Source organism: Ixodes scapularis, unplaced genomic scaffold (assembly GCF_016920785.2).
Source record: "Ixodes scapularis isolate PalLabHiFi unplaced genomic scaffold, ASM1692078v2 PGA_scaffold4__175_contigs__length_147842914, whole genome shotgun sequence".
Classification (NCBI taxonomy): domain Eukaryota; kingdom Metazoa; phylum Arthropoda; class Arachnida; order Ixodida; family Ixodidae; genus Ixodes; species Ixodes scapularis.
The window spans coordinates 59,782,366-59,810,324 of record NW_024609879.1 but is presented as its reverse complement, the minus strand read 5'-3'; the positions used below and the strand labels follow the sequence as shown (position 1 = coordinate 59,810,324).

The window sequence follows — 27,959 nt, the reverse complement described above, 5'->3', positions numbered from 1 at the left end:
TCTGCTCGCCTCCCATTTAGCGCCAAACTTTTCGGTAAATTTTCCGGTAAATTTAGCGTGGACATTTACATATAATGCAACGCGCGGTGACTTTACGAGTAACGTCACTCGTGACCCTTGTGTTTTCACACGGAACGTCACGTTCGACGTCATTCCGAGAAACATCCCATAATGCACCGCGCGGCTACGCCGACGCCGACGCAGCTCAAGCCGAAAACGGGCGACTAAGAGCTGTGCTCTCAAAAAAATATCAGCAATTGATTAAATGGCTCGCAGAAAACGCCCCTCCGCGTGGAAGTACAGGCAACGATTAAAAAAAATATTATCCCTCATTTTTTTTGTTGATTTTGCAAATTTCTACAAAATGACAAAAACGCTGATTTAAGAAAGCCTTTTGGGATAAGTCACCTCGTTGGTTTGGTGTTTTGAACACGATTAAGCGTCAATAAACCTCAAGACAGCAAAACCAGCGTAACAGGTGTTCTGGGCAAGACAAGGAGTGATAAAACAACAAGGTCACGGCATTCACCTCCTTTTAACGCCATAGCGTTAAGAAGTTCGTGTTGCGGAGGAAGCGGCGCCGGTGGCGTGACTGGAAAATGCTGATTGGTCGATAGGGTCCTTACGTCAACTCTACATGAACTCTCGCAAAAATTTCAAACAACCCGAAACCCTCAAAGCTCACGTGAAATGTGATGTCACGCTTGAGATAAAAGCCATTGAAACATGACATGTAATGCAAATTAAAGATCGCCGCACGTCTCGAATGATTTCACTTAAAAAAAATATCATGTATTGGCCTTAAAGAAAAAAAAAGGATTTTTGGGCGTGGTTGGAACCCATGACCCTTCGGTTCCAAGCCGGGCACGCTACTGGTTAGGCCACGCACGGTACGCGTGCTCGGTTTGGGAAGGGGCGGATCTTGTATGTTTAAATGCGTGCCGGTTATATGCGTGCCCGCTTTTCCGAGCATGAAAAGCGAATGAGAAGGGGATGCGAACGGAGCCCCATGACGCTATGGCGTGTCACTCGTAAGGGCGAAGTTTAAGCGTCCTCCAAATGTTGTGCTTGTGCTATGATCGGCTCAACTAATCAACTACGGTGAAGGAACCACGACCTTGAGGTTGAAGTATACCTGTTCGTATTTGTATGTATTAACCGCGCTCTGACCTGTTATAAAAAGAAGTCTAGGGTTTTACTGGCTGGTTTTAGAAAACGAACAATTTAAATAATGTCTCAAACTTATTTATACCTCTGATTTGAAATAAGAGCAAATAGAAATGCTTAGCTGAACGCCAAATTTCGATAATCATTTACTATTTACCGTGTGACTTAGCTAGTAGACTAGGACAGAAGCATGCTAATCTGTGGCCTCCAACAATATCTGGACTACCTGTTAAGACGGATACGATATGTGCAGAATGAGTGTTTGGAAATAATGGCGCAGGTACGGGTTGCAAGCTCTAGCTCGATTATTTGGCCACAGAAAACAAGAAGGAATTTTCGGGAAGGCTGACTCACCGCCTAAACCAGAAAGAGAGTTATTAATATAACATACAAAACTAAATCAAATATTCGTTTTTATCCATAGATGTATCTTCTTTTATGATTTATGCTGTTTGGCTAATCATTTTACACTAATTTTATCTTCAATAAATAAACAGAATATTGCGTAGAGCTTGATTGTTCTTACGATGTAACCAAGGTGACGAGGTCTCCGGGAAACTTGATCCTTGCGGTGTTGACTTTCCAGGCTAACTTAAGCAACGCTGGTCGCAAAAGGACATATCTTTTATTGTAGCCGGGCGGCTTGGCATAATCTTGAGCCACAACTGTTTTAATCTTAAGAAAAATGCGTTGTTAAATAACACAAGCCTTATCAACGCACATCGAACAATGTTTACTTCAGAGCTACTCATAAAAATAACATACCCCTGATATCTCAAGAACAGCAACCAGAACAAATTGAACTTTTGGATCCGAAGTGACGTCATATCGCATGTTGATCTAGACAGAACGCGTGGTAAATATTAGAACGTGTTTTCTATCAGCAAACAATAGAACTACTGTTTTCAACAATTTCCAGCCTCACCCGACGGCAGAAATGAGCCTTCAACTAAGTGTTGTAGATGACAAACCGAGTCAGTCAGCACTGCAAATTATAACTATTAAGATAAATTCAGTTACGAAATTTTACAAGCTGAAACAGCTCTTATCATGAGAAAACTCACACGCACATTGCGAGCGTACCCTATGTTCATCGGCGGTACAGCGTTCTGTGCGCGCTCCATTCACGAAATGTTCCGAGCGAAGTCGAGAGGATGGCGTTGAGGAAACGCCTTTTTGGTTTACGGACGCAATCCACTGCCGCCGGAGACAGGGGTCAACTGGAAAGCGATGGAGCTCAAAGACATTGCAGCCGCTCTCACCTTGCCGGGTTCCTTGCAAGCTACATATGTCCTCGGAGAGTATTCTATGCTTTCTGTTTTTATTCCTGCACCCTATGACCCAGCAATGGTGTCCCGATAAACGGGGGACTGCTGCCATCGAAGCCTCTGGCTCTAATTAAGTTTGCGAGTTTAAAAAGGGAAAGAAAGCGCGAACGAAGTTCGGGCACAGCAGACACCCAACACCGGCGAAGCCTCTCATCCGGGACTTTCGCTCTTTCTACACAATCAGAAAGGGGGAAAGCGAAGGTAGCCCTTTCCCCTTTTCTCTCTCGCCCTCTTTCAGTAAAACGGTCAATACACTGGTAAGTAATATTCTATTCTCGTGGTTTCCGGATTCTTTTTCAGCAGAAGGCGAGTGATTTCAGACTTTGGACTAAGAAAAGAAAAGTAAACTCCCTGTTTTTGAATTTTTGCGGAAAAGAAAACACGGAGGTCCTTAACTAGTAAAATACTCCCATTGAAAACAAAAGCTTATTTATATAACCAACATGCTGTAATACTATATAGAGGAACAATATGGATGCATGACCCGTTAGATGCATTTTTCTCAATGACGGGAGAGCAACTGAATATGATATTTGGTAGTTGAAAGGTTTTTGCGAACCATACTTTTACCTACTTGCTTACACTTTCGGATTGCACGAAAATTAGATTTTTTCTTACCTGTCGTAATAAATGCGTCAATAATCGATATTTGAATCAAGTTCATGTCACGCGCAAAACTGGCAACGTTGCTCTTGTTTTATGTTCATAATACGTGTTCGAGATAGGAAGATTATTTTGGATAAATCAAAATATAAAAGGTCCTCTTATGAAAAAATCTAATTTTAAGATGTTTACACGGACGAGTACTTTTTATTGTATTATGACGAATGAGTCGTACGGGTACATATGATTTTTTTCAGCAGGTTTTGGTGTTGCTCTCCTCCTGGTAATAAGGAGCTCACGAAACAAAAATATTTTGTGTTATCCCTCTTGTCGGTTGTCTCCTGGTTTTCTGAATTTTATAAAGGATTCAATTTGGTTCACTATTGTTTTTTTTTTCTTACATACACCAATAAATAAATGTACGCCTATACACTTTCATGGTCATTTTACGCAAATGCACTATAGAAAAAAGCTCGAAATTAATCCACAACAGACACGTTTATAAATTCTGCATGACCACGTTTCGATGTCTTCTAGGAAGACGTGCATTTTTTATAGGATGAGTTCTAGTACAAATATTTGTTTTTGTTTTTATTTTCTTAGATGAAATGCACCTTCGGAAAATGAGGATTTTAGCTGATACCTCTGCTTGAAGTCAATGATTTGCAAAGTGGAAATTCAAGTTCGCTGCTGGCTAAAACAAGTTTGCCAACAACAAGATATGTGTTGCAGTATTGTAAAGAAAGATAAAATAAAAACATTTTCGTGCAATTGACCATATCGAGCATTACCTCATGCACAAATTGAAAAAAAAAAGAATCGCAATAAACAATCCCGAACAAATTTCTATCATTAACAACACCTACACTTGCTTCCCCACCAAGATAGCCACTCGATCGCATACCACGATTTCCGAATTTCTTTTAATGTTTTATGCTTAGTAATGCTAACTTTGCATATCTGCGCCTCTAGCTTTCTTTGTAAACCTTATACAACATTTAATTATCGCAGATCCGTCGCGCATAATGTTTAAGAAAAGATAAAATGAATATATTACATAGAAAGGTAAACATTAACCTTGCCCTGAATAAAGCAAGCTCTCTTATATGTGGTGCTCGGCATTGCTTTATGATATTTTATAAGGTTCGGCAGGTTGTAGTTTTTCTTGGTCATCACTAAACAATATTTTGACCGTATATAAAACTGCGTATCATCTTCTGTATTGTGCCTAACGAATGGAGATATTAAAAAATAAACTTCCACAAAGAGTTAATCTTGAATATTGGGCGAAGCTTCTTTGTGTGATTGCTCTCAAGGCAAGCCACATTTAAATAATGTATTTCTTCGTCATGACCAGCACAGATCGTGTGAGGGTAAGTAGGACAACTCTACAGTTGCTAATAACTCTCTAATATTATTTCTGAATTATGGGAAAAAAAGCATTCAGAAACAGCTTAAGCTGCTTTTTTCGCACGTCATGAGTAGACAATAATGTGACACACAGAAAACTAAAACTTGCACGATAAACTTCACCAAGTAAGACGTCATACCAATTGAACAGTGAGTCCAGCATATTGCAAGAGGCTTTCTTTAGTCTTAAATTGCTTTCTGTGGTGCTGATCGAACACCATTGCCACCTCGACAAAGAAAACGCTCGGAATTTGTGTGGCTGATTGGTTTCCTGAAAAAGAATATGTCATCAAAGGGTCCATTCGAAGGTTTAAATTGAAGTACATAGAACGTTTGATACGTTTCATAAATTTGCAAGTGATATTTCAGTGACAAGTAAATGTTATTCACAAGTGAATAGCACTCCACGTGGTTCGATGCGAGCCCTAACTTATAGCCCCTTCACCGGGCAAATACCGAGCGCTCAGCGCTGGCGGTCGTCGAGCGGTCGGCCTGCGTGAGCGATCGGTCACGTGATCTATCCCAGTGGCACGCGTTGCGGAGCAAAATTGAGCGTAACGCTCCCAGCGCCACCGCTTACAGAGCGTCTGCTCTCGCTTTTGAACAGCTTAGGCTTTCACTGTTATCTTGCTGAAAGCATGAAGTTTAGAACTGAAGTTTATGCTTTGACAAAAAATTTATTATTTATTACTTGATTAGTGGTGACCCCGACGTTAAGACACAATTTTTGTTTTTACAGTTATAAAAGCCCGATAAAGACAACCAGAGGCACTTGTATGAGCCGTTGGATGCTATTAAGCAATACCAAACACGTATGCATCACTAAAAAATAGCGCAGGGACGACGGTGATGTTTACCCAACTGGCGCACCAGGTGATTTTAATGCAAAAACGTATGCCGTAAAGCGATCGTCATCTCCGAAGGCGACTTCCATCTGCGGAGTATTTGGCGTGTTGTCTCCTAATTATTCTAATCACATCACAGAGACCACTTCCGAATAGGCGCGCTCAAGCCTTCGACGTAACGCGTCATCTTGGGCCTCTTCGCTGGCCAGGCAAACGACGCGGCAAACACTTCGCTGGAACGGCTGCCTCGTCGTCACTCGAGCGGCAGCTAAGCTAATATCTTCGTCGCTGTCACAGCGCTTTATTAGACCTCCTGAAATTAACTGCAACGATGGCGTCGCCGTAGTATGCTCGGGCGAGTCGGTCATGAGGGGGGGGGGGGGGGGGGGCGAAAGCAATCACAGCAAGAAAGCCCACCCAGCAATCGAAAAAAGAGAGCCGCGAAACTCCTTCGCTCCCCCGTGGGAATGTCAATAACAGAACTGAAACGTTGCGAGTGACGACTGCAGATCGTACTCCTCCGAAAAGGGCTGAGCGGAGATCTACTCCGGACCGCTCGACGCGCTCCGCCACTTTTCCACGAAGCGGTTGGAGCCGCTCGGCGAGCAGAGAGCCCCACTGGCTCCGGATCTACAAGCGGCACACGGATAGATTGCTCCCCTTTAGCGAGGGAAACAGGAATACGCCCTGCGAGCACGCGCCGAGCGCTAGCTATTTGCCAGGGGAAGGAGCTATTACTCATAAACCAAAAGTTATCTATAAGAATAACTCTCGCAGTTAGAGAGAGTTTTGCTACTCTTATAAGCAGACTACCTGGGTTCTTACAAATCTTTCAAGCCGTTTTTGAAGTGCGCTATTCAAATAATAAAAACTATTTCATAACAGCAACCTATCATGGCGAAAAGGACGCTTCGTCGATAGACTTAATGAAAAAAACAGTGGTCCTATCAAGACAACAACATCTTTGTCACGCCCGTATCGGAAGTAATTCTTTCTGTCACCTTGCGTCGTAAGTATTGTCTAGTACCATCACACTTTTTTATGCCACCCTTTTTTTATTTATATAGCTTGGTGACCTTCATCTTACACATGGATGTGGTCATTTCAAAATCCCGGAGTTTTCGCTCTATTAGAAATTCCTTATATTAGAGTGTGCGACACAAGTGGAACACACTGGAGGGGGAAAGGTGTTTATATTTTTTGTCGAAATATAAAGTAATTTTGAGCACTGTCCAGTAAAATTAACTGATGTAGGGCATTCACCTACACGACGACCTTCGCTTCTCGACAATAAACTGTAGAAATACAACTAGAAGCACTGATACCGTGCTGGGGATGACAGGGTCCCACTGTTAAATTATTTCTTTTGGTCAGATAGGATAATTCAAATCCCTCCGCATTACGGAAATATCTAATGTGACCCTGTCACAGTTGGAACATTAAACCCTTGGATATATAAGACTATCGAATTTTTTGTCTCTAAAAGATGACTTTACTCACGTCGTCTCCCGAAGGCGTTCCGTTCTGCAGGTGCTGTAAAACAGAATAATCAAATGTGTACTAATTCTTAGATAACGGCACCACGAGCTTGAGGGATGAATAAATAAAAAAAGTAAAAATGCAACTTTGACAATTTTCTTTTCGTTTCGTTTCACCCAAAGAACCGTGGCTCGGTTTATAGCAAGGGTCGCAACTTTAATTATACGTTGGAAACTGTAGAAACTTTAAGGTTGATCGAGAAGTTTCTATAAAAAGAGGCATAAGATTGCTGATGGGAGTTAATCGCATCATTATCGCCTGCTTAGTTTACAGTACGTTTTTAGGTGCAGGTAGATGTTCGCCCAATAAAACATTTATCTTAAGACAACCTCTCAATTCGAGGCAGTTGCATTGTCAAATATCATTAAACTGAACATATTATTCATAAACGAAAATTGTTGTAAATGCGAAAAAAAGGTTGGTGGCCTCATTTTGTTCACAACTGTCGCAATCATGCTTCCTATGGCCATACGTGAAGATGCATTAGTTAACATGCTTGGTTATATAGGTATTTTAATAATTATGATATACGGTTAAAACAAAACATTTCCCGCCATATTTATGCCTAATTTAAAAAAAAGGAGCACTATAAGCCGCTCTTATCACGCGTTAAAACCATATATAAATCAGTGGGTAAGCAGATTAAAAGCCTTTGTGCTTTAACTAACGATATAAAACCTTACTGGGTTCTCATTTAAACATTCTGCCTTATTTCAAGTCGTGTCGTACTTTCCTTTTTTTGGCTGGTGATAAGAAGGAAAGGAAGCAAGTCATTTAGTAGTAAAAGTGCTACGTTGTTTCTCACCTATAAAATCATTTTTGTATTCCTCCGCCTCCTCAATTTCAAAGATTCTGTGTGCCCCGCATCCAGCTTCACAGCGTCCCATCAGTGGCAGAGGAGCAATCCTCAATGTGCGGCCCAAGGCCCCGGTCTTTGAGTAACATGAAAGTGGTTTATGAAACTTGCTTCTTGGAATAATAATGTATAATATTATTTTTACTCAATAATCTTGTATGTTCCGTTAACCCCCAAAAGCTTGTGTCCAGAGTAACATGTTTCAAGATGCAATAAGAAGTGACATAGCTCAGGATCTGTTCTACATAAGATATAGAAGAAGCCTGAAAGGAACGAAGTTTCAACATAAAACACCAGCAATCACAATAAAAATATGAGGCAATCAACCCAAACCCGCCAAGGGCGCAAATACATTCTACTTAAAAAAAAAAAGAAACTTGGCTTAGTGGCGCATGCGGTGTCTTTTGGGGATATTTTTTGTTCATCTTTTGTACTTTGAAAATATGTCATCTGTACAATATATTTCTAACTCCGGGTTTGTTTTGAAAATCTACAGAGATTAAGTTTGTAATCCGGCGCAAAAAAAAGGCTTATAGGATGAAGTGTCCCTTTTCAAAAGTCCACGATGACTTAATTACTGGATAACCCGTTTCCAAAAACTCGAAAGCAAATGAAAATAGTTTGATGGAAGTCAATGTAAATTAACTTTTCTTCGTGTTGAAAAACCTAGTACAGATTTCAAAGCTTTTTTGTTTTTTAGTCGAGCTGAGAAAAAAAGTATTATGAGCAAGCTAATCTGTGTTAACGATGCAGCATAAAAGGGTATGGAATGTAGACATCAAAATGCTCGCTTTTAATTTGATCGTGGTCTTTCATTATTGGCCGAGATTCAAAAAAAAATCTACGTTAAAGAAGTGTTTCTGATTGCATGCGCAGTTGAGTCAACCTTTCTTTGTATACACTTCATTGGGCATGCTTTCTATTTTGTATGAACAGACTGATGCAGTTTCATGTATTGTGAAGTTATTATATTGTTAAATAGCACGTTTCTGTGGTGCTTGATAATATTTTCGCAATATTTTGGTGAACTCTTCTTACGCGCCTGTTATAGCAGATAGATTACATAGTTGAGTTCTTTTTTCGGCTCATGTGGCTTTTGAATAAAATGAAATTAACGCTGTTGAGGGACCACGTCATCCAGAACTGACAGGCTGTGACGACCTCGACCATATGTATTGAATGAATATATGTATATATATATATATATATATATATATATATATATATATATACATATATAATGGGAATGAGTGAAGATTGACAAGTGCAGCCGTAGTAATATTTTGAACGAAGAGGGGAGAAGGTGAATATTGAATTTATTGCATTTGAAATAAACTGGTTTCGGCATTTGCATGTCGGTTCCGACGTTTTGCAAGCTGAGATGACGTGCCACGTCACTGCCGCATGTCGGAAATAGCGCGGGCCTTAAATCAGCAACGGTTGACGTCTACCAGGTTAAGCGAATTCGAAACTACACAGTACACAGAGAACTGGTCAGAAATTGAGTCCGCCGAAACCAGTGGCCGGGATGGTCTAATCGGTTAAGGCGTCGCCCCGGACAGGCGAAGGTTGCGGGTTCAATCCCCGCTCCTGGCCCAATTTTTCGCCAGCTCTCTGGCGAAAAACTCGCGATCGAGGAACACGCAGAGGATTGCGTTAGAACCCCATGTATCAACGTTCACACAAAAAACAAATTAAGAAAATACCTACAAAATGTTATGCCCCGAACAACAGCACGAGCTTGTGGCGGATTAGTTCAAAAAGAATAATTTTTAGGTATTTTAGTGTAAATATTTCTTTATAGTTTTGTATACGTTAAATTACCAGTAGTAACCTTTATTAGAACAACTGGTTTATGTATGTAATAAGTTTATCGTGCTCTACTTTGGGCCACTGAATGAAGAAGCAAACGCGCAAGGAAGTAGTTTACACTAAAACACCGTTGGTAGTCAGCTGTTTGTCCTCTTTTGTCCTTCCTTTATTCGTGATCAAGTATTGTTTTTAAATTCAAGGTGATACATTTACAAGTATGTACTGTAGGGCTCGGTGCTACCGCTCACCCGAAGGAAGGACCAACGAGGCAGGTCTCACAACACACACCTTTTCTCTTTGCTTGCGGCGTACGAACTGCCCGAGCCCAAGCGTGGCTCGCGCGAAGGTTGCGCGCCGGTCGGCTAGCCCGAGTTTCTTTTAGAGCGCAGCTCTTAGGCGCCCGTTCCCGGCTTGAGCGGCGTCGGCGTCGCCGTCGGCGTCGGCGTAACCCTCGTAGCCCTCGTGATCCTCGTGAAGGTAACCTTCGTGAGAGTAAACATCGTAACCCTCGTAACCCTCGTGAGGGTTACAAGGGTTACAAAAAAGTAACCTTCGTGAGAGTAACCATCGTAACCCTCGTAACCCTCGTGAGGGTTACAAGGGTTACGAGAGTTACTCTCACGAAGGTTACCTTCACGAGGATCACGAGGGCTACGAGGGTTACTAACTCTCGTAACCCTCACAAGGGTTACGAGGGCTAGTTACCCTCAAAAGGGTGACTTTCATGAGGGTCACGAGAGTTACCCTCACGAAAGTCACGAGAGTTGCCCTCACAAGGGTTTCTAGGGTTACCCTCACGAGGGTCAGGATGGTTATCCAGGTCACGAGACCCCCCCGGGGTCACGTGACCCCCCATTGACGTCATCGCCACTGATGACGTCATCAGTGACGTTACTGATGACGTAACCGGCATCCGCATCGTCATCGCCATCATCACTGATGGCGTCACCGACATCCGCATTGTCATCATCATCATCACTGATGACGTCATCAGTGACGTCACTGATGACGTCATCGGAATCCTCGCGTGACCCCGAGGTCACGTGACCCCCCGACGTCACGTGACACCCCAAGGTCACGTAACTTTCACAAGGTCACGTGACCCTCCCAAGGTCACATGACCCATCCCCCGCCCCAGTACCCTTCCCTCCTCCTCCTCAAGAGCTGCGCTCTAATTTGGCGTTACAGGGAGTTGTAAACTGCTTTCATTTTTTTTATTTTTTTTCTTAGCGACCGGCCTCTAAGCCCACAAGCCCACAAGCACCCCCCCCCCCCCCTCGTCCTTTTCTGCTGGTACGGCGGTTAGAGTGTCGGGGTCAGGACGGTCAAAACGGTCAAAACGGTTCATCGTGGTCTTCGATGTCGATTGCGTCCTTCGCCAGCGAGAGGGGGCCGGAGGAGGGCAGGTCTCAGGCTCCGGACGACCGCAAGGGCCCGAGCGTGGCTCGCGTGCATGGTGCGCGCCGGGCGGTAAGCCCGAGCTTTTTTTTTCTTTTTCTTAGCGACTGGCCGTGAAGGCCACAGTAGCCACTAACTCAACTATTAACCGTTGGTCTGCATAAAATTTCATTCTGTAATTGCACAGCATTTATTTATGAAATGTAACTTTTGTAAAATTATCCACATTTGCATTAAATTTTGCAATCTTTGCTAACTTGTAATGTTAGTTGCCATTAATGTTCTGTGAAAGTTGCCTTGTTTGGTGAAAACTAGGGTTGAATTGCTTCACGAGCTATGCGTACACAATAGGTATGGTGGTTAAGTGTTTTTTTTTTCGTCAATCAAATATAAGATATAATATTTTAAGAATGGCCATTAGTTGTACGCAGTAGTGATAAAACCCAGCCCCTTCGTCGAAAAAAACGTTGACCAGGGGCGGTATAGTTCGCATACATTAATGCAGCTCCAATGAATATTTTTATTATATTAGGAAGTATTTCGCTCTGAGATCATTAACTTCAAAATTGCCCATCTCATCTCAGAGGCATCATGAACAAGGGGGATGAAGGTGGTTTCAAAGCAGGGGCCAGCATATGAGATGTTTGAAGTCCCCTCCCCTTTCGTTTATCCTAAAAAGTTTACACATGCGAAATTTAAGGGCGGGGAGAGAAGGGAGGAGGGGGGGGGGGGGTCAGGACATCCAGAATCCCCCTCTGAATTCGCCAGTGATCACGGACAATGATGTTTAAACGTGGATCTGCTAAGAGTGGTGAATGTTGTGTTCTTACCACTTGCACAGTTCCGTTTTGCTCTGACAGAGACACAGCTGCCATCTGATTTTTATCGTGATAAATATTCTTTTCCACCTCCTTTCCGTCCACCTGTAAATAATAGATACGGATAGGAGCACTAAGTTTTTGTAAAATAATCACAATGGGACCATTTGTTTTTTTTTTTTGTTTTATCTGAATACACTAATTTACAAATACTTTAGGCTTGTGCGAACTTAGAAACGCGATAGTATAATTTTATTCAACGAATATTTTTTGGTTGTAGAATATTTTCTCTGTAAATTGTGGCTTATTATGCACCAATTGAACAATGATAGAACACGAGTTTTGTCTAATCAGTTTTCTAAGGTTGCTCGAAAGTTTTTTTTTACAAAACGTAAAAAAGACTTAGAAGTAAATAAATATATATATATATATATATATATATATATATATATATATATATATATATATATATATGTATATATATATATATATAGAGAGAGAGAGAGAGAGAGAGCGAGAAAGAAAGAGAGATAGACAGATCAACCACAATATTTAAAGTAAATTATATTTTTTTTCATTAGTTGCTCGTTTGTTTTTGAGTTGCGAGAATAAAAAATCCCCGGAAAGTATTTGTAATGTATGGACTGGCCTTCTTCGCATCTTAACTTCCTGTTTTGAGTTTAGACCCCTCCCGAGCCTCCATCCTTTGCCCTTCCCTCAAAATAATCCCCCATTTACCTGTTGCTGCTGGTTTACAGTTTTATAGTTCCTCTCTATTCCTCCTTGGTTTTTATTGGTTTGTACATTACATCATCACATAATCACCATCACTACACAAGGCACCGCGGGCCTCCTTGGTACGGGCTTTTGCCTTTCTGCGGTGCCGCGGCTCTCCTGAGCAAATAAAATATTATTATTATTATTATTATTATTATTAATTGAAGGTACACAGTTCACGCAGTAGTGCATAAATTAATCGTTTTTTTTTTATTTCGCCTCGTGCGAGAAGGTCGCAAAATAATGTTAGTTTTCGCGCAAGGCAGTGTCAATTCGATATGCGTTAACCTGAAGGCCCTTCGCGTGAGTTTCGCTTGGCTATGAAGACTCGAATGTTCTTGTTAGTAATCCTTATGCAGTAATTCAATTGCAACCGGTCGGCACTCTGGCGGCTCCCCAGCCCAGTTGCCCGACTGCGGTTCACTGGTGGCGGACTTTTCTGTGTGGCGGCGGAGTCAACCGGCCAGGCGCATATCACGCGCACCGCCTTGACAAGGTGGATTAGAAGGGTGCACAGGCGGTCGCTGCCTGCACCCATTCGCCACTGGTAATGATGTTAGTTTATTGATCGTATCGTCCTCGTCCAGTTAAATATAGCTTCATGTTGTTGAAACCGCCGGCTCTGTGTTTGTTCCCCGGGCCAAGTGTGCAGCGGGGCAAACCGACCACAAATCATACGGAAAAGTATAAGGTACCTCTACTTGAACCCACCCTCAAATCCTCCTGTGTAATAAACTTACGTCTTTGCGTAGAATAATCGAGCAGAAAAGCACCGCTTGAGAAGCGATAGCTTTGAGCGAGACGCCCATAAAGACTGAAATGCCTGTGCAACATGTTTTGTCTTTAACACACATAAAATAGTTGTTTTACTATATTAGTCATTGTTCCTGGCGGAAATGGCCTGCGGCCAAAGATAGTAGAAGTGCATGTATTGATATACTACTACTACTACCTCTGCTACTACTACTACTACTACTATAAATAACGTAATAACAATAATAATACTTTTTATTTTTGTGCCTAAAAACAACCACATCAGTCTTTTCCTCGGTGCACCAACCCAAACAATAAAACCAGCAAAAAATTCTAAACGCATAAAGTTAAGAGACAAATTTAGGATTATCCAAACGGCGACTGTACATTAAAACATATGCTCATTTATCAGGGCGGGGTGGAGCGATGGCCTCATATAATGACTGAATCCGAGAGAGAGTATAGGTATTGTAGAGTGAGCGAACACAAAAACATACAAAATGTCGGGTTAGACGTGAAAAAACATGAATTTCACCCTTTCAATGAACATCGGGGAATGAAATGCACCATTTGCAACCTATTGCAGAAAAAGTGTCTCGATCAGAGCTCCTAGTAGACAGAAAAGTTAAAATATTTGGCAAATATCATAAACAATTCGGATAAGAATTTTCTGAACATTTTCGAATGTTATAACTTGTGTCTTAGATATCGAGCTCCTTATGACAGAAGCAAACTCGAGTACTGACCTCAGTACAGATAGCGTTTTCTAACTTGCAACATTTATTTAACAAGACAAAGAAAGCAAATGTGAAGTTGAGAATTTTGGATAAAAATGCGAGTTCTTCCAGATTGTCTATCAAGTTAAACAAATATTTTGTAAATGCATTCTAGAAGATCGTGGTCGCTATTCAGAGTACCGATTAGGCCACACTTGCAAGTGTAGTCTACATGATTGGAGAGTTATTGTACATTCATGTAGAGATCAAGCTTGGTCTTTCGGCGTAAAAAAAATATAGCATATCAACGAAAAATACCAACCGTCATAATCTAAACCCTGAGATATTGAGAAATAAAATAATGTACAAGGCAAGTCAAAGCTCCTTAGATTTTGAACAGTCTTGTCTTTATTTTATTTCTCCGTGTCTTGGGATTTAGATTATAAAGTTCCCTAGCCAGCTTGCTTGCATGTTTTGCTTCTTGAAAAACAAACATAAAAAAAAAAATTTGAAGGTTGATAACAAAAAAGTAATTCCTTGAGATTGCACTTTTTGATACGTGGTTTTTACGCGAAATGGCGAAATTTTCAGCCAGCCTCAAGGTTTGTCGAATTGACTTAACATTTCTAAGCCACAAGAAAATGAAAACATTTCAAAGGCGGACGAAATAACGAACGCTAAGTTTTAGTCGAGTTAACTCTAATTTTTTACAGAATTAAAACTAATGTTGTGTTGAATGTAGAGTATATTGTTGCGAAATGTTTATAGAAAATATTCCTGTCATATACATTTTAGTGGCAAGCTGATTGGGTTGCTTGAAGTACTCAAGCATATATGAAACGCTTTTTGCACTTGGATGCCCATTCGCATTTGCTTTAATGAGTTTTATGTGTACAAAAGAGCAGCCTATGACCGACTAAATTGTGGTCGCAGCAATGAGCTCCGTTTGTGAAATTTCTGAATATTTTAAAAATATATCTGTTTAATAAATCCGAAAGAAGCGGTAAATACAGCCATGCATATCTGGAATTTAAAGTTTCTTTGGAGGGTCCTCGAAGTTTTGTTTGAAGTATCAGACGCAAACGTAATATATCAAATGATATTAGAAGCTTGGAAAACTAATTTATGAGTAAGAAAAGCTAATGAAATAAATAAATAAATAAATAAATGTCTTAATGGGGAAAATAATATAAGATAGAGAATATCACTGTAAGCAAAAATACATGTTTGAAGTCTAATTATTTTATGAGCTATCTATTCCAAAGGTGTGATTTCAGGCAGAGATGGCAGTGCAGTAATTGTGTGGTAATATATTTCCAAGCACAACAGCAATATATTTTTACTTGCAGTTAAATAAAAGCGAAATGTTCTCTTGCATTGGAACATGGGATGTTCAAACACTTCAGCATTTACAACTGCTGATTTCACAAAAAAATTATGAAGCTAAATTATGATAGAGATTGTTTTGAAATAATAAAAAATACCTTCACTACTTACAATCGTTTCTACTTGTTCAGCGCCATTAAGACTCGACACAACTAACTTTTCGGCGATAGCAGAGCTTTTCTCTAGACGGAGAGAAAGCTGTTCAGAGATTTGAAGGATTTTTTCTCCGTTGATCCCTCTTGCTTCCAGGAGTCTTGGATAAACAACATACTCTGGGGCTGGGCCTGCATTGTAGGTGATAAAAATGTAGTTTGTTTGCAGAAGTGCATGTGTATAATTGCAAAATTTCGCGGAAGTTTTTGTTGGTTTGGATCTACGTTATCATAAAAAACTTTTCAGTTTTTCTAAACGACTGGGCAATTCTAGTTTTAGTTTACAAACATGATACCACATAAAATGTGCAACCCATTATTGAACTGTACGTCAGAAGTTTCTTTAGTGAATGCTAAAGTTTTAATTGTTTTTGATGCATGGCTGACTCGCTGCATTCATAACAAATAAAAAGCTATTATTATGCAATTTGAAATGAAATAAACTCCGAGAATATTATGAAACCACCCAACTCTAGGTCCCCGAGGAAAACGTATGCTTTGTGAATATATGAAGAGAAAAACAGATATTTCAAACAGTGTTGTTTGAAATAATGGTTCTGGCTTCATCTTAAGTGTTTATTATTTCGGATGTATATAAATGTGTTCCCGTTTACTCCCGGCCATGAATATTAGTTATTTTTCTGACACACAGGAGTCACTGACCACCAAGAGAGAATGACAGTCCGCATCGTAATCTTATTGTGCTACTTTTAGAATTATAATGAACTTTGTTTTATTGAGGTACCACAGGAGCCGGAAAATATCATGATAATCTGACTCATTATGTTGACTTGTTTGCAGGCATTTTTGTCTTACGTTATATCATAAAACGATTGATTTGTTCTTTAGCGTTTTATCTATGTTGATTTGTTATTTGTATTTTTCTGGAGTGAAGGTTGAGCAGGGAAAACTGCTGGATGCCCAGGAACGTTGTAATAAACGATCTTCCTTTCGCATTTTTTAGCTTATCTGTCCCCGCTGTGAAAGTAAAGTGTATTAAAATATAGTGCCTTCTCGAAAATGCATCATTAATTCGCAATTCTGATGCGGACGAACGTAGAAACCAGCTCATCTGCGAACCTTGGTTCGACATCGCCAACACAAATACATACGACTTCTTCGAGCGGTATGTCAAGGCAGTCTGCGTGTTTTCAGCTCTAGAGGAGGTGACGCGAATCAGCGGGAAGGCCGTAAAGAAAAGAAGCAAACAGCATCAGCTATCCAGGTGTGTACTGAGGATTAACGATGCCTGGTACCCCCCGAAAACGCAGTTAAGTTTAGCCTTAAAAGGAATAAAAGTGCCGAAAATAACAAGGACGAAGACGAACTAATACAGTCACAAGGCGCAACAAGGACGCAGGCCCAAATAACCACTTTGCGAAAGGTGGGTTTTTCAACAAGATTAAATTAGCGATCAGAAGAGAAGTTGATTTCAATTTCGGTTTTATGCATCCGTCCTTTTTTACTCCAGGTGTCTTGTAGAAACGGATTAAAACCTACTTTTTGTGCCCAGACTACGTGAGAACCATGAGTAATGGTTTAAGCAGCTATGCACTATACTTATAATATTATTTCATACCTAGAAGGTTGAAACTAGCTTCATACTTTTATGTGAATTCAAAATAAACTACATTCATATGATTCAATTTTTTTCTTGTAAACGTTTGGATGCCCATGTTTCATCAAGCGAGTGCGTAGCCTAAAGAAACAATGAATACATGCCTTTTAACGGGCGCGATACATCGTTTCCCGAGCGCCATTCTGTGAAAGGTGAAGTGCCTTAGGCACAGTCGTGAAGGGACGCCTAGCGCAAGTACGTATGTAGTGAATCCAAGACACTTTTAAGGTCATTTGGAAGTGCGTAGATTGAATCCAGATGCGCTGGCTAGACGGTTTCCTGGTGCCTTTGGGCAGCTGAGGCAGCATGGTGTACCGTGTCCTTGTGGCATATGGTATTCTCGACGAACGTGCCGGAGGTTTTCAGTTTGAGCCTCAAGCCTTTCCTAGCTTGTCTTCTAGAAGTTTCCTCGTTTCGCTGGTGCAATTGTTCTGCCGGTCCCTCACTGTTTATATTTCCATCTCCACCATTTTACAAAACAATTGGTGCCTTCTGTCGCAGAGTGTGTTCGGAGATTTCCCGGTAGAATACCGAACGAAAGAAAGGGTACCATTAGAAATAGGAAAGAAGAAGCTTATATGAGTGAATTTGGCGGCAAAATATAGGTCGAGATAGACCCGTTTTCTTTAGTTCTTTGTCCAAATTTCCTTATCTCAGCCGAGTCAAGTTGATCTATTTTGTTGCTGGAAGGAATGTGCTCGACTTTATACCGCATAACTTTTTTTCTTAGAATAAAAAAAAGTAGCCAGTAATAAATGTCTAATATTAACTGCCTGCAATAAAAAAAGGAAGGTCGCTATTTATTTTATTTATTTTGTTGCTTCGAGCCTTTATTTCGTTTTCCAAATTATAAATCTTTTTATTTATTTACGCACTATCTTCGTTTTTGATGAGTATGTATGCATAGTTTTAGCATAAATGATATGACACAGAGTAGACGTGACGCAGACGTGCACATTTAAAAAAAATATTCTCGTGGGTATCACGTATTGTTTTTGGTTTCTGCTTTCTGCTAGAAGTATACTTATATCAACGCATTCGTTAAAAATATTTGGCTATGGCAATTTCCAGGATGCGTCTGTAGCAATTTATTTTTGGAGTAGTAAAATTTTCCAAAGATATTTTCTATCACGCAATTTACCTTTCTATTTGAAAGTCTTAATATTTGTTTAAAGATTTGTCACGTGATATCGCGCGAAGTCTACATTCTACTTTTGGGCCAGTCCTGTTTAAGTTTTTTTTTATTGCTTTTTAACATTCCAGGCTCTTGTGCCTCTGAGAGACTTTAGTTGAAGAAACCCCATACCAAAAGGGAAGGCGAATAACTTACATGAACTTCTATCAAACGTATTCAACATTTTTCGGTCACTAATAAAAACTATAGTGGCGAACGTATAGAGAACGCACAAGTTTCAGTGTATTACGTGTGATTAATGCTGCAGCAATGCCGTCTATTTCTCTTTGCCCATACTTAAAGATCCGACTTGCTTAGATGTAAATATTGTTTTGCCAGCTTTAATTACAGAGTGCTCCAAGTTAAAAGTAAAAATCGAGCACAATTTTGACTGTTGGTACCGCCAAAAACTGCGCGTTATAGAGGTGCTTGCGTTTTTGTGCGAACATATAAAAAACTGTTGATGGTTAGACAAGTTCTATCTTCACAGTGTACTAGTCAACCTAGGCAGATATTACATTAGGGATAATCGTCACGGTAAATTGACTAATTAGCTAAATGTGTTAAGAAACTTCTTAATTATTTGTTTTAAGTGACATTTTGTATTTTCAGTATTGGCGACAATTGGTGTTAGAGGTCAGAGTAATTAAAATAGTTTGAGAAAAGTTAATATTTTCTAAAAATATTAATGTATAAATTTACGCATTTTTTCTCTCTGCATTTTTGGAAATTTCTCTCTAAGAGAGCGCCTCAAGCCCAGCTCACAATGAGACTTGAAAGAGTGACGTAAACGTTTAAATCATATCGTCACTCTCGGCAGCGTGTCCTTGGTGGGTGCGCCTTCGAAACAAGTGACGACGTGAATGGAGGAACTAAGTGACTCTTCCAAGCGTCAATGTGGACAGGGCTTGCAACGCCCTTTTAGAGCGCAGCCCTTAGGCGCCCGTTTCCAGCTTGGGCGGCGTCAGCGCCGCCGTTGGCGTCGGCGCACCCGCGCGGTGCATGTGAGTAAACTACCCGCTAAATCTAGCGGAAAAATTCCCCACTAAATCTAGCGGAAAAATTTCCCCGCTAGATCTAGCAGAAAAATTGGCATGCTAGATCTAGCAGAAAAATTTTCCCGATAAATCTGGCGCAAACATTTTCCCGCTATATCTAGCGGAAAAATTTCCCCGCTAAACATAGCGGAAAAAGTTCCCGCTAAATCTAGCGGAAAAGTTCCCCCGCTAAATCTAGCGGAAAAATTCCGCGGCCAAATCTAGCGAAAAAATTTCTCTGGGGGTTACGTGATTCCCCCCCCCCCCCCCCCCCCCCGGGTCGCGTGACACCCCCCAGGTCATGTGACCGTTCCCCGAGGTCGCGTGGGGGGTCACGGGACCTCGGGGAGGGGTCATGTGGCCCTCCACGTGGACCCCCCCCCCCCCCTCTCGAGGTGACGCGACCTCACCAAGGTCACGTGACCTCGAGGGGGGTCACGTAACCCCCAAGGTCATGTGACTGAGGGTCACGTGCCCCGAGAGCACGTGACCCTCAGTACCGTTCCCTCCTTCTCCTCAAGAGCTGCGCTTTAATTCGACAATACAGGGAGTTGTAAAGGGCTTTCACATTTTGAGCCCTATTTCTAAATCGGACGAAAAAACGCAAACATTTTTTTCAAAATAATATGTAATAAAAAATCGATAACTTTTCGCAAAACTTTTAAATATATTTGGCCTCTAATATTAACTGCTGTCAAAACTGAAACTCTAGTATGACACATAAAACCATTATTTAAAACGCGTATTAACACATTTGAGCTCATTAATCAAATTAGCATGATTATTTTCCCCTCATCCTGTGCATGCTGAGACTGATAAATACGTGGCAGAGAGAGAACACTTCTTACGCTCAACTCCAACATAAAAATGGCTCAAATTAACATAAAATAAAATGTTCTGTATAACAGGCAGGCACTTCTTATGTGTTAAGCATAGGTCATATTTTCCAGTGAAATTTCGAATCTCCCGGTACTATATAATATTGTGTCTTTTTTTCATTTCCACTAAAATCCCGTTTTGTAATTTAAGCAATCATACTGCTGCCCGCTATTATTGCAAAAGGTATAGCGACTTTATTTCAATGCCAATGTGTCTCTTCTCAGCCTGTGTTTGATTTCTATAAGTGAAGTATTGAATGGTGAAATAATGATACATATATAACTACCACAGGTACAAAATGTAACGTTAATATTTAATGCTAACCCACACAAAAAAAATTGTCGACCTTATACCGGCAATATTATAATGAAACTTTTTAAGATAATACACGCGGTCTTGTTTTGTTTACCCACATATTTTCGCATAGTCTATATCTTCTTTTTTTGTCTACAACGAACCAGAGTGTACAACATATTCTAACACATTCTCTAGCAGCTGTAGTCTTCTTTTGCACAGAGAATTGTAAGGTTCATTGTTTCAATTTATCGAAGCAAGCTCGCCGATTCATGAATTTAGAAAAACAAATATTCATTCAAATCAATACGTGGCACGACATTACGTATACCATGACCTTCTAAACTGTTTGTTCAGTGGTCACCATGGTTGAGCTAAGACTGTTCAAGAAAAGCTATACTTGGGCTAGCGAACTTAACGGGACATTACCTGCAACGTATCTGCACTTTATTTCAAAGCATGGAATTGTTCACAAGGGGGAAGATTGCCCTATGGAGCATTTTATGTAAAAATGATTAATAGAAACCTTGTAATGCATGCCATTCTTATAGCACAAGAAATATTCATAAAATGATTTAAAGCATACCATGTTTGTATCATTATAATCAAACGCTCTAATGCGCTCTTCCCTCCATGTGCAAACAATATCCAACGGCACCTCATATCAGCACAACCGTTTTTGTTACTATTGCAAGATCAGCAAAACAATGTACACAAGCACTTGTTCGGAGTGAAACCAATATTTATTCCAATTTCACCTCAAACCAAGCTTGGCGGATTGAAGGTAGATGGCCTACCCCTTTTCAAGTTGAACAACTTCCTACATGTACCGGCTGTTTTGTATGTCCTTCTCCTCTTACCATAGTTACCGCATGCGGATGAACTCCACTGTGTATGGTGATGTTGTAGAGGAAGTTGACGGTGATATAGACCGCTTCATTTTAATTCATTTTATTAATTAGCCATTTTTAAGGGGGATGGCAGGTTGTGGCAGAAACAAAAGTACTGAATAGCACTCGAACAAGACCCCGAGCCGCATACAGGTTTCAGAGCGGCAACACAAATAAAAGCAAAAAACAAAAAAAAATCTAAACGAAAACAAGGTTGTTTCCACATTTTCACAAAGATATATTATTCATGCTTCAAAATATATTCCTTTATTCTTTTTCTGAACTTATCTAATGAATTTACTCCTTCAGCTATTTCACAGCTTGAGGATGCATCTTCAGAACCTGGGGAATTTGCTGTGTTAATGTTTGATCACCATAGCTCGTACGTGTTTGACCTCTAGCATAAAACACACGTCTTAAGTTGTAGTGAGTTTCTCTTAAGGAAATTGGGTGTGAAATGGCTCCGTGTCTGTTTTGAGACAATGAAAGATGACTTCTGTAAGGTTGAACATTATTAACTGCTGTAATTACCTTCACTGCCCAAAATTTGTTTTCAGATGTTTTTATGAGTTATAACGGTCAATTCTGAAATAAGTCATTTTATGTATGATAGATGTTTAAAATGAAGGACACTGTAATTTTTGTCTCCAATAAGGATGGCTTTACGTTATGCACAATACGAAGTAACTGAGAGTTTATTGAATTTTTGACTTAAGTTGTTAGGTGTACTCTCAGACGGCACCGCCAGAAAATGTATGATTACTTGACCAACACGTAACTCACCTGAGCGAAGGCCTTCCACCAACATGGCGAAGATTAACAGAAAAGCGAGCAGTACCGACATGCTTTTGAGTGCTCACCTTCAACCGCGACTTCTCTAAAACATAGACGCTCGCCTTGGTATGATGTTCAGTGCTACTGACACCACTATATATATATGCTCTGAAACATTCACCGATGTGGAGCAGTCAGCTCGCGGTCATGTGGATGAGGCGTCATTTGTCACTGTGATTTGTGACATTTGTCAAGACTCTAGAGCAGCTTGTCAGCTCAAGAAGCATTCTCGCCTGCCTAATAGCTTAGTCAGTCGTTGCTATGTGACAGATCGTTTGCAGACCTATGCATTACGTCATCTATTTTTTTGAAGGTGGTGGCGTCCAACGTATCAAGATCATATCAGTTGTGTAATGGCCTATGAACCTGTTTTCACGCACAGTAACCTCAATTTCCCCAAAGGTTCGCATACCGTCGTTCGGATCGCTATGACTTTGGAAACTAGTCTTGGTCATTATATTTTACTTTCCTTAACCTTAGTCTCGACATAAAATAGTTTTAAATAACAACATTTTCATGGCATTTGAAACGATGTCGGTGGCCCCGGGGGAAGCATGGGAGGAAGTAGTTTCTTGATGGAGTGCAAATGAATTTGATCGATCTGCTAAGTTTGGGTGCTTCAAACTAACAAACAGTGAATCCAAATTATCTTAAAAATCGTGTCGCTTCTTAAAACCAGGTGTCTCTGAGAAGAATCAAAAGGATTGTAGAAGATAATTTTTTTAGAGAAATATTTTTTATGTTTTATTTTACACACATGTTGCATTTCTTTTTTTTTATTTTACACGCGCAGCAAATGCAGTACAAAGTCATTTTGATGAAGGTTAACATGAGATGTTGGAAGGCAGACTTCTGCTTTATTGCGGTGATTGCAATTGAGAATTAAAAAAACAAAAGATGGAGGTAATCCGTATTGTCCTCTTTGAACTTTTTAATAATTTTAATGGGTACTTTTGTTTCGCATGCGTAATTTTGAATCAATACATGATTATACAGAGCTTTTCGCAAAGAACAGAATACATCTGACAAACGCTACTGCTTCGAGCTCACGCTCCATAATATTCAGATGATCATTCCCAATCTCTTATTATAACCCCTTAATCGGGAAAGAACAGACCCACATTTAAGGAATGTATACATATTTCCACTTTGGATGCATCTCTTAACGTAGAGCTCTTTAGAAAAAAATTACAATTTAAAATGAACATATGAATATGATATTAAATAAAAATCAACTCAATATATCAGTAATGCCTGGGCCGCTCATATTAACTCTCAATTTTGCTCCGTAACAAACTCACCGACAAAAAGAGAAGTTGCCTATACTCATCCACTTTAAACTTAGTGGAAATATCTTAACAAGGTTCACTCCGTTCAATACTAGAGCGTGTTGCTGCCATATAAACTGCCCCCCCCCCCCCAAAAAAAAACAACAACAACAACAACAAAACAACTAATACTTTTACCCAGCTTTAAATTTTTCATTACCGTGCCACGTGCTATATAGTGCCTAGATACGAGAGTGCTGAAAGCGTCATGGCAGTACAATTTAAATTTGTGCCTAAGTCTACTTACAACCTTCCGTCAACCTTGTACTCCTACGCGTCTTTCACAAACTATAGCACAATGGTACCGAAATCAGAAGGCATCTCTTGCAACACATTCGGGGTTATTCTCTTAGGCTAACTACCGCTGCCTTTCGAGGTTGCTTATGTTACTAGTGCTAGAAAGTGTAAAGGCTTCACGGACAACCAAGTTGGAGATTTAACGAGGGCCTACGGCTCTACAATTTAAGTTCATGGAGGGGGCAAGTTGGTTTACAAGAATATTCGAAAGATTTGAACAGATCTTGTGCTGCTTTTTTTTTTTTTTTGGAGTTCACCTGGAGCATTGGTGGTCGAACGTTTCATCGACATTGTAAGCGGCTGTGTTAATGAGGGCTTCGATCCTTCTTAAGCCGGAACTTCCCTGGCACGTCAAAAACTGGAGTACCGCCTGTGGGCATTTGTCATGACAGGGTCTATATCGTTTGCACGTGAATTTTTTTTTTGCTGTTGATAACCTACCTGTGCGTGAATGCATTTCGTTTTTGCAGTGATCAATTCATGTTGTTTTTGGTTTATGCTCTAGTGCAATTTGCTCAAATGATGTGAAATGTATTTATCACGTAATATCCTCCATAAAATGAAGATGAATTATCACGCTAATGAACAACAAAGAAATACAAGATTAAAGAGTCATATTTTTAGTAGTGCAATATTGTCGTGACAATTAGGTTTTCCTTCAACATGCGCACTACGTTCACTACAAATTTTTGAAAGTACAAAATTCGTACAATGTTATATATACGTTTACAGCGACCGTTTATTATGCTACACGCTATAATAAAAAAAAAAACTTAATATTTTCATAGCTTTCATTCGGGCTAGCCGGAAATGTGCTTTAATATTCATGCCCTTTCACGATATTAAAAGTTTGCTGAAAAACTCAAACAAACCCGGATGTGTGATAGGTGGTTTCAGCTCACAGATTTTTTTTCCCGGTGGCGTGCTCGCGTTGATCTGTTGAGCCACATAAATATCCCCCCCCCCCCTTTCAAAATAGTGTCCAACCTGAAAAAAAAAAAAAAAATTAAAAGACAAGCTACAAAGTTGTCACTGATTTATTCTTGTATTCTTTACGAATATAAAATTTTCCATGCGGGAAACATACTACGAATAAAAAAACATAATAATGCGCCCTTTAAAATTTAGTTTTGGGAAACCCTGCAACGCCTAAGCATTCTAGCAGCATAGTGAGGTCTTTAATATAGCATATGAGAACCCTATGGCTATAGAAAAATATAACATGCGTTAAATTAAAATTAGCACAGGTAATCTCCACAACATAATAAACCAGATACATTCTACAAACACCTATTTAAATATCAGAAGGTGAAATCAAATATATTATCAAAACACAACAACGTAAAAGAAAAAGTAAGTTCAGAATACGGTGATAATTACAAAAAACAACGGAAATTTCCTCCTAGTGTAGATGATATCTACAGGCAATTATATGCACTCATGTTTATGCTCTTGAAACATATGTAAGTTGCATTGTTGGTTTGACATTTTATTTTTAATAGTCGCTTCTGTCACTTAAAATATTTTATATGTAATTGTGATGTAAGATTTGCCTCTCTGATAGTTATTGGTTGGCGCGAATAATTCACTGCGCGAATGACGGGGAGCAAGGACGTGTGCGATTGCAGCTCTGCCCAATCTTTTGCGACACAAACATATTTGCACTGTGCGTCATGTTCTCGATGGTTCCACTGCAAGTGCCTAGATATTCAGGCAGCACAATACGACATCTTGATGCAGTCTAAAAAAGCAGTTGCAAGTGCAGGGATTGTTCAAGGCGCACAAATCCTTCTGCGACGAGGCTTATAGGCGCTGAGATTGATGGCGGGGCTACACCGAACACAACGAACGCGGAATTGAAGAACGGCGGAAGCGACAACGGTGAATCGACACAGGCAAGGATTTCTTCGTAAATCCTTTGTCTGCTCGTGGGGCTTTCATCTCGGCTTGAAATTTTGGCGACTGAGGTTGAGCTGCTACGCGCAGACAACAGAGTACTACGAGTGGAAGTCTCCCAGCTTTCCCAAGCAGTTGTGAACGAGACCATGGCGGGGGCTCCGAAGAACTCGTCATCCCAGGCTGTGGGTTAACTGCGCCGTCCTACGTTTCTGTTGCTCTGAGTGCCCGACCCAAGTCTCCGACTCAACGAAAACGTCATGATGTTCCTGTAAATACCACAGCTCGTGGAATATCGTCATCATCTGCACATCCTGGCAACGGCAACGCTGTGGACGCTGAGGGATTGAAGACTGTCGCAAGGAAAAAAAAGACCCAGGTCTGCCGAGGGAAAGAACGCCGGCAGCAAGCTGAGCTCTGTGCCACGGCAAGCCAGACGCCGAGGGCTCTTCGTCTCCCGGCTGGATCCTCAAAAAACGGAAGCTGACATTACGGAATTCCTGGCAAGTGTTCTGAGAGACAAGTCAGTGACGTGCACCTAGCTTGTAACAAAATACGATAGCTATGCCTCCTTTCACATGGCTGTCGAGAAAGACGACTTTGACAATATCAATGTGCCTGACATTTCACAAACCGCATGCCTTTTTCTCCCTTTTTTGGCATCCTTGGATTCACGTTGGGGACAGTGGTCAATGTAGATACTTATCCTTTTAACCTTCTACTATGGAATGCACGCTTTACTACCAGAACGTTCGCGGCGTTAGAACAAAGTCCTCCGAGTTTATGTCGGAAATTATAGGCAATCCATACACGATTTCTTGCCTTACTGAAACTTGGCTAGAGGACGATATTACTAGCTCTCAATATTTTTCTTCATCATATACAGTATTTCGGAAACACCTTGATTATGCCATTACGGGGCAGAAATATGGAGGAGGTGTATTAACAGCCGTGAACGCGTCACTGTGTGCATGTAGAAGATATGACCTAAAGACTTACTCGGAATGTGTATGGGTTGAAGTTACGTCCCGTGACGGGCTGAATTATCTAATACGGACCTATTACTTGCCACCACACTCTGACTCAGAGGCTTTTGCACGTCATTTTCAAAATCTACGACAACAGCTTGATATGACGAAGTTCCGTGTTCAGATATATGGGGATTGTAGTCTACCAAAAATTGACTGGCTGGCAGGTTATGACTCGATGGCGATCAAGGTCACCCGCTTGAAAGTATCGAGCTTGTTAGATTTTATTTATTTTAACGAAATTTTACAACGCAATATTATCCAGAATTCAGTGGGAAATCTACTTTACCTTGTTTTAGTTTCCGGGCCAATTGTTTGTATCTTTCCAGTTGTGGACCCCTTAACACGTGTTGATAATTTCTATCCACCTTTCCTTGCGTCCTTTCTCTTTCCGCTGCATCAACGAGGCTCTCGCAGACAGGAATATATTATGTACAGTGAAGGAGATTACCTTAATATGTGCAAGCACTTGCAGCGCTATGACTGGCAACCGATCTTGACAGATAATTGCGCGGATTCGGCTGCTGAGGCTCTTACAACAGTAGTTTCGAGCGCCATGGTAAATACTTGCCTAACCATTTTTCTCGGGCCAACAAGTACACGTCATGGTTTCGAAGGACGCTCAGGCGTTTCTTACGACGTAAGCTTCATTATAATCGTATTTTTAAAAATGCCTGGGCTGCATAAAAAGTTTCGTGGGTGTCATGCATTGGCAAAACAACTCTTTAAACAAGACGAAAGTATGCATATGGCTGTACTTGAGACCTATATGCACACGAAGCCAAAAACTTTTGGAAGTATGTACCATCAAAAACGATGCGAAACCATAATGTTGTCCCAATAATAGATGATTGTAGTTACACATGTAATTCAAGTAAAATTACCAACAAGTTCGCAATGCATTTTAAATCATGTTTTTCTTCTGCGGCAGTCGCTGACGGCAGCACGACGTGCCAAGGCACGTAAGATTTTCTTTCTTTTACCCTATTTGACGAACTTGAAATTAAGGAAAGCATTTTTAAAATGAACCCTAAGCTGTCTTGTGGTACAGATGGCATTCCCAGTTTTATTGTGAAAGGGTGTGCGGAGTTTCTGTCTCCTGTCTTATTACACATATTCAATTT

At 40.5% G+C, this 27,959-nt stretch overlaps 1 protein-coding gene and 1 pseudogene across 1 annotated transcript in view; one reads left to right on the top strand and one right to left on the bottom strand.

Moving 5' to 3' along the window:
- LOC115330622 (A disintegrin and metalloproteinase with thrombospondin motifs 2-like) overlaps positions 1 to 22,296 on the bottom strand; it is a 55,892-nt gene extending 33,596 nt beyond the window's left edge. The window contains exons 1-9 of the mRNA XM_042293574.1: positions 22,236 to 22,296; positions 15,520 to 15,692; positions 11,789 to 11,881; positions 7,698 to 7,824; positions 6,854 to 6,886; positions 5,997 to 6,008; positions 4,649 to 4,767; positions 1,933 to 2,007; positions 1,694 to 1,842 (exon numbers count right to left, since the gene is read on the bottom strand). Coding sequence (XP_042149508.1) covers positions 1,694 to 1,842; positions 1,933 to 2,007; positions 4,649 to 4,767; positions 5,997 to 6,008; positions 6,854 to 6,886; positions 7,698 to 7,824; positions 11,789 to 11,881; positions 15,520 to 15,692; positions 22,236 to 22,296 — 842 coding nt within the window. The remainder of the gene's footprint in view (positions 1 to 1,693; positions 1,843 to 1,932; positions 2,008 to 4,648; positions 4,768 to 5,996; positions 6,009 to 6,853; positions 6,887 to 7,697; positions 7,825 to 11,788; positions 11,882 to 15,519; positions 15,693 to 22,235) is intronic.
- Positions 22,297 to 26,070: 3,774 nt separating this feature from the next.
- Positions 26,071 to 26,680, top strand: LOC121837769 (annotated as a pseudogene).
- The last annotated feature ends 1,279 nt before the right edge of the window (positions 26,681 to 27,959 follow it).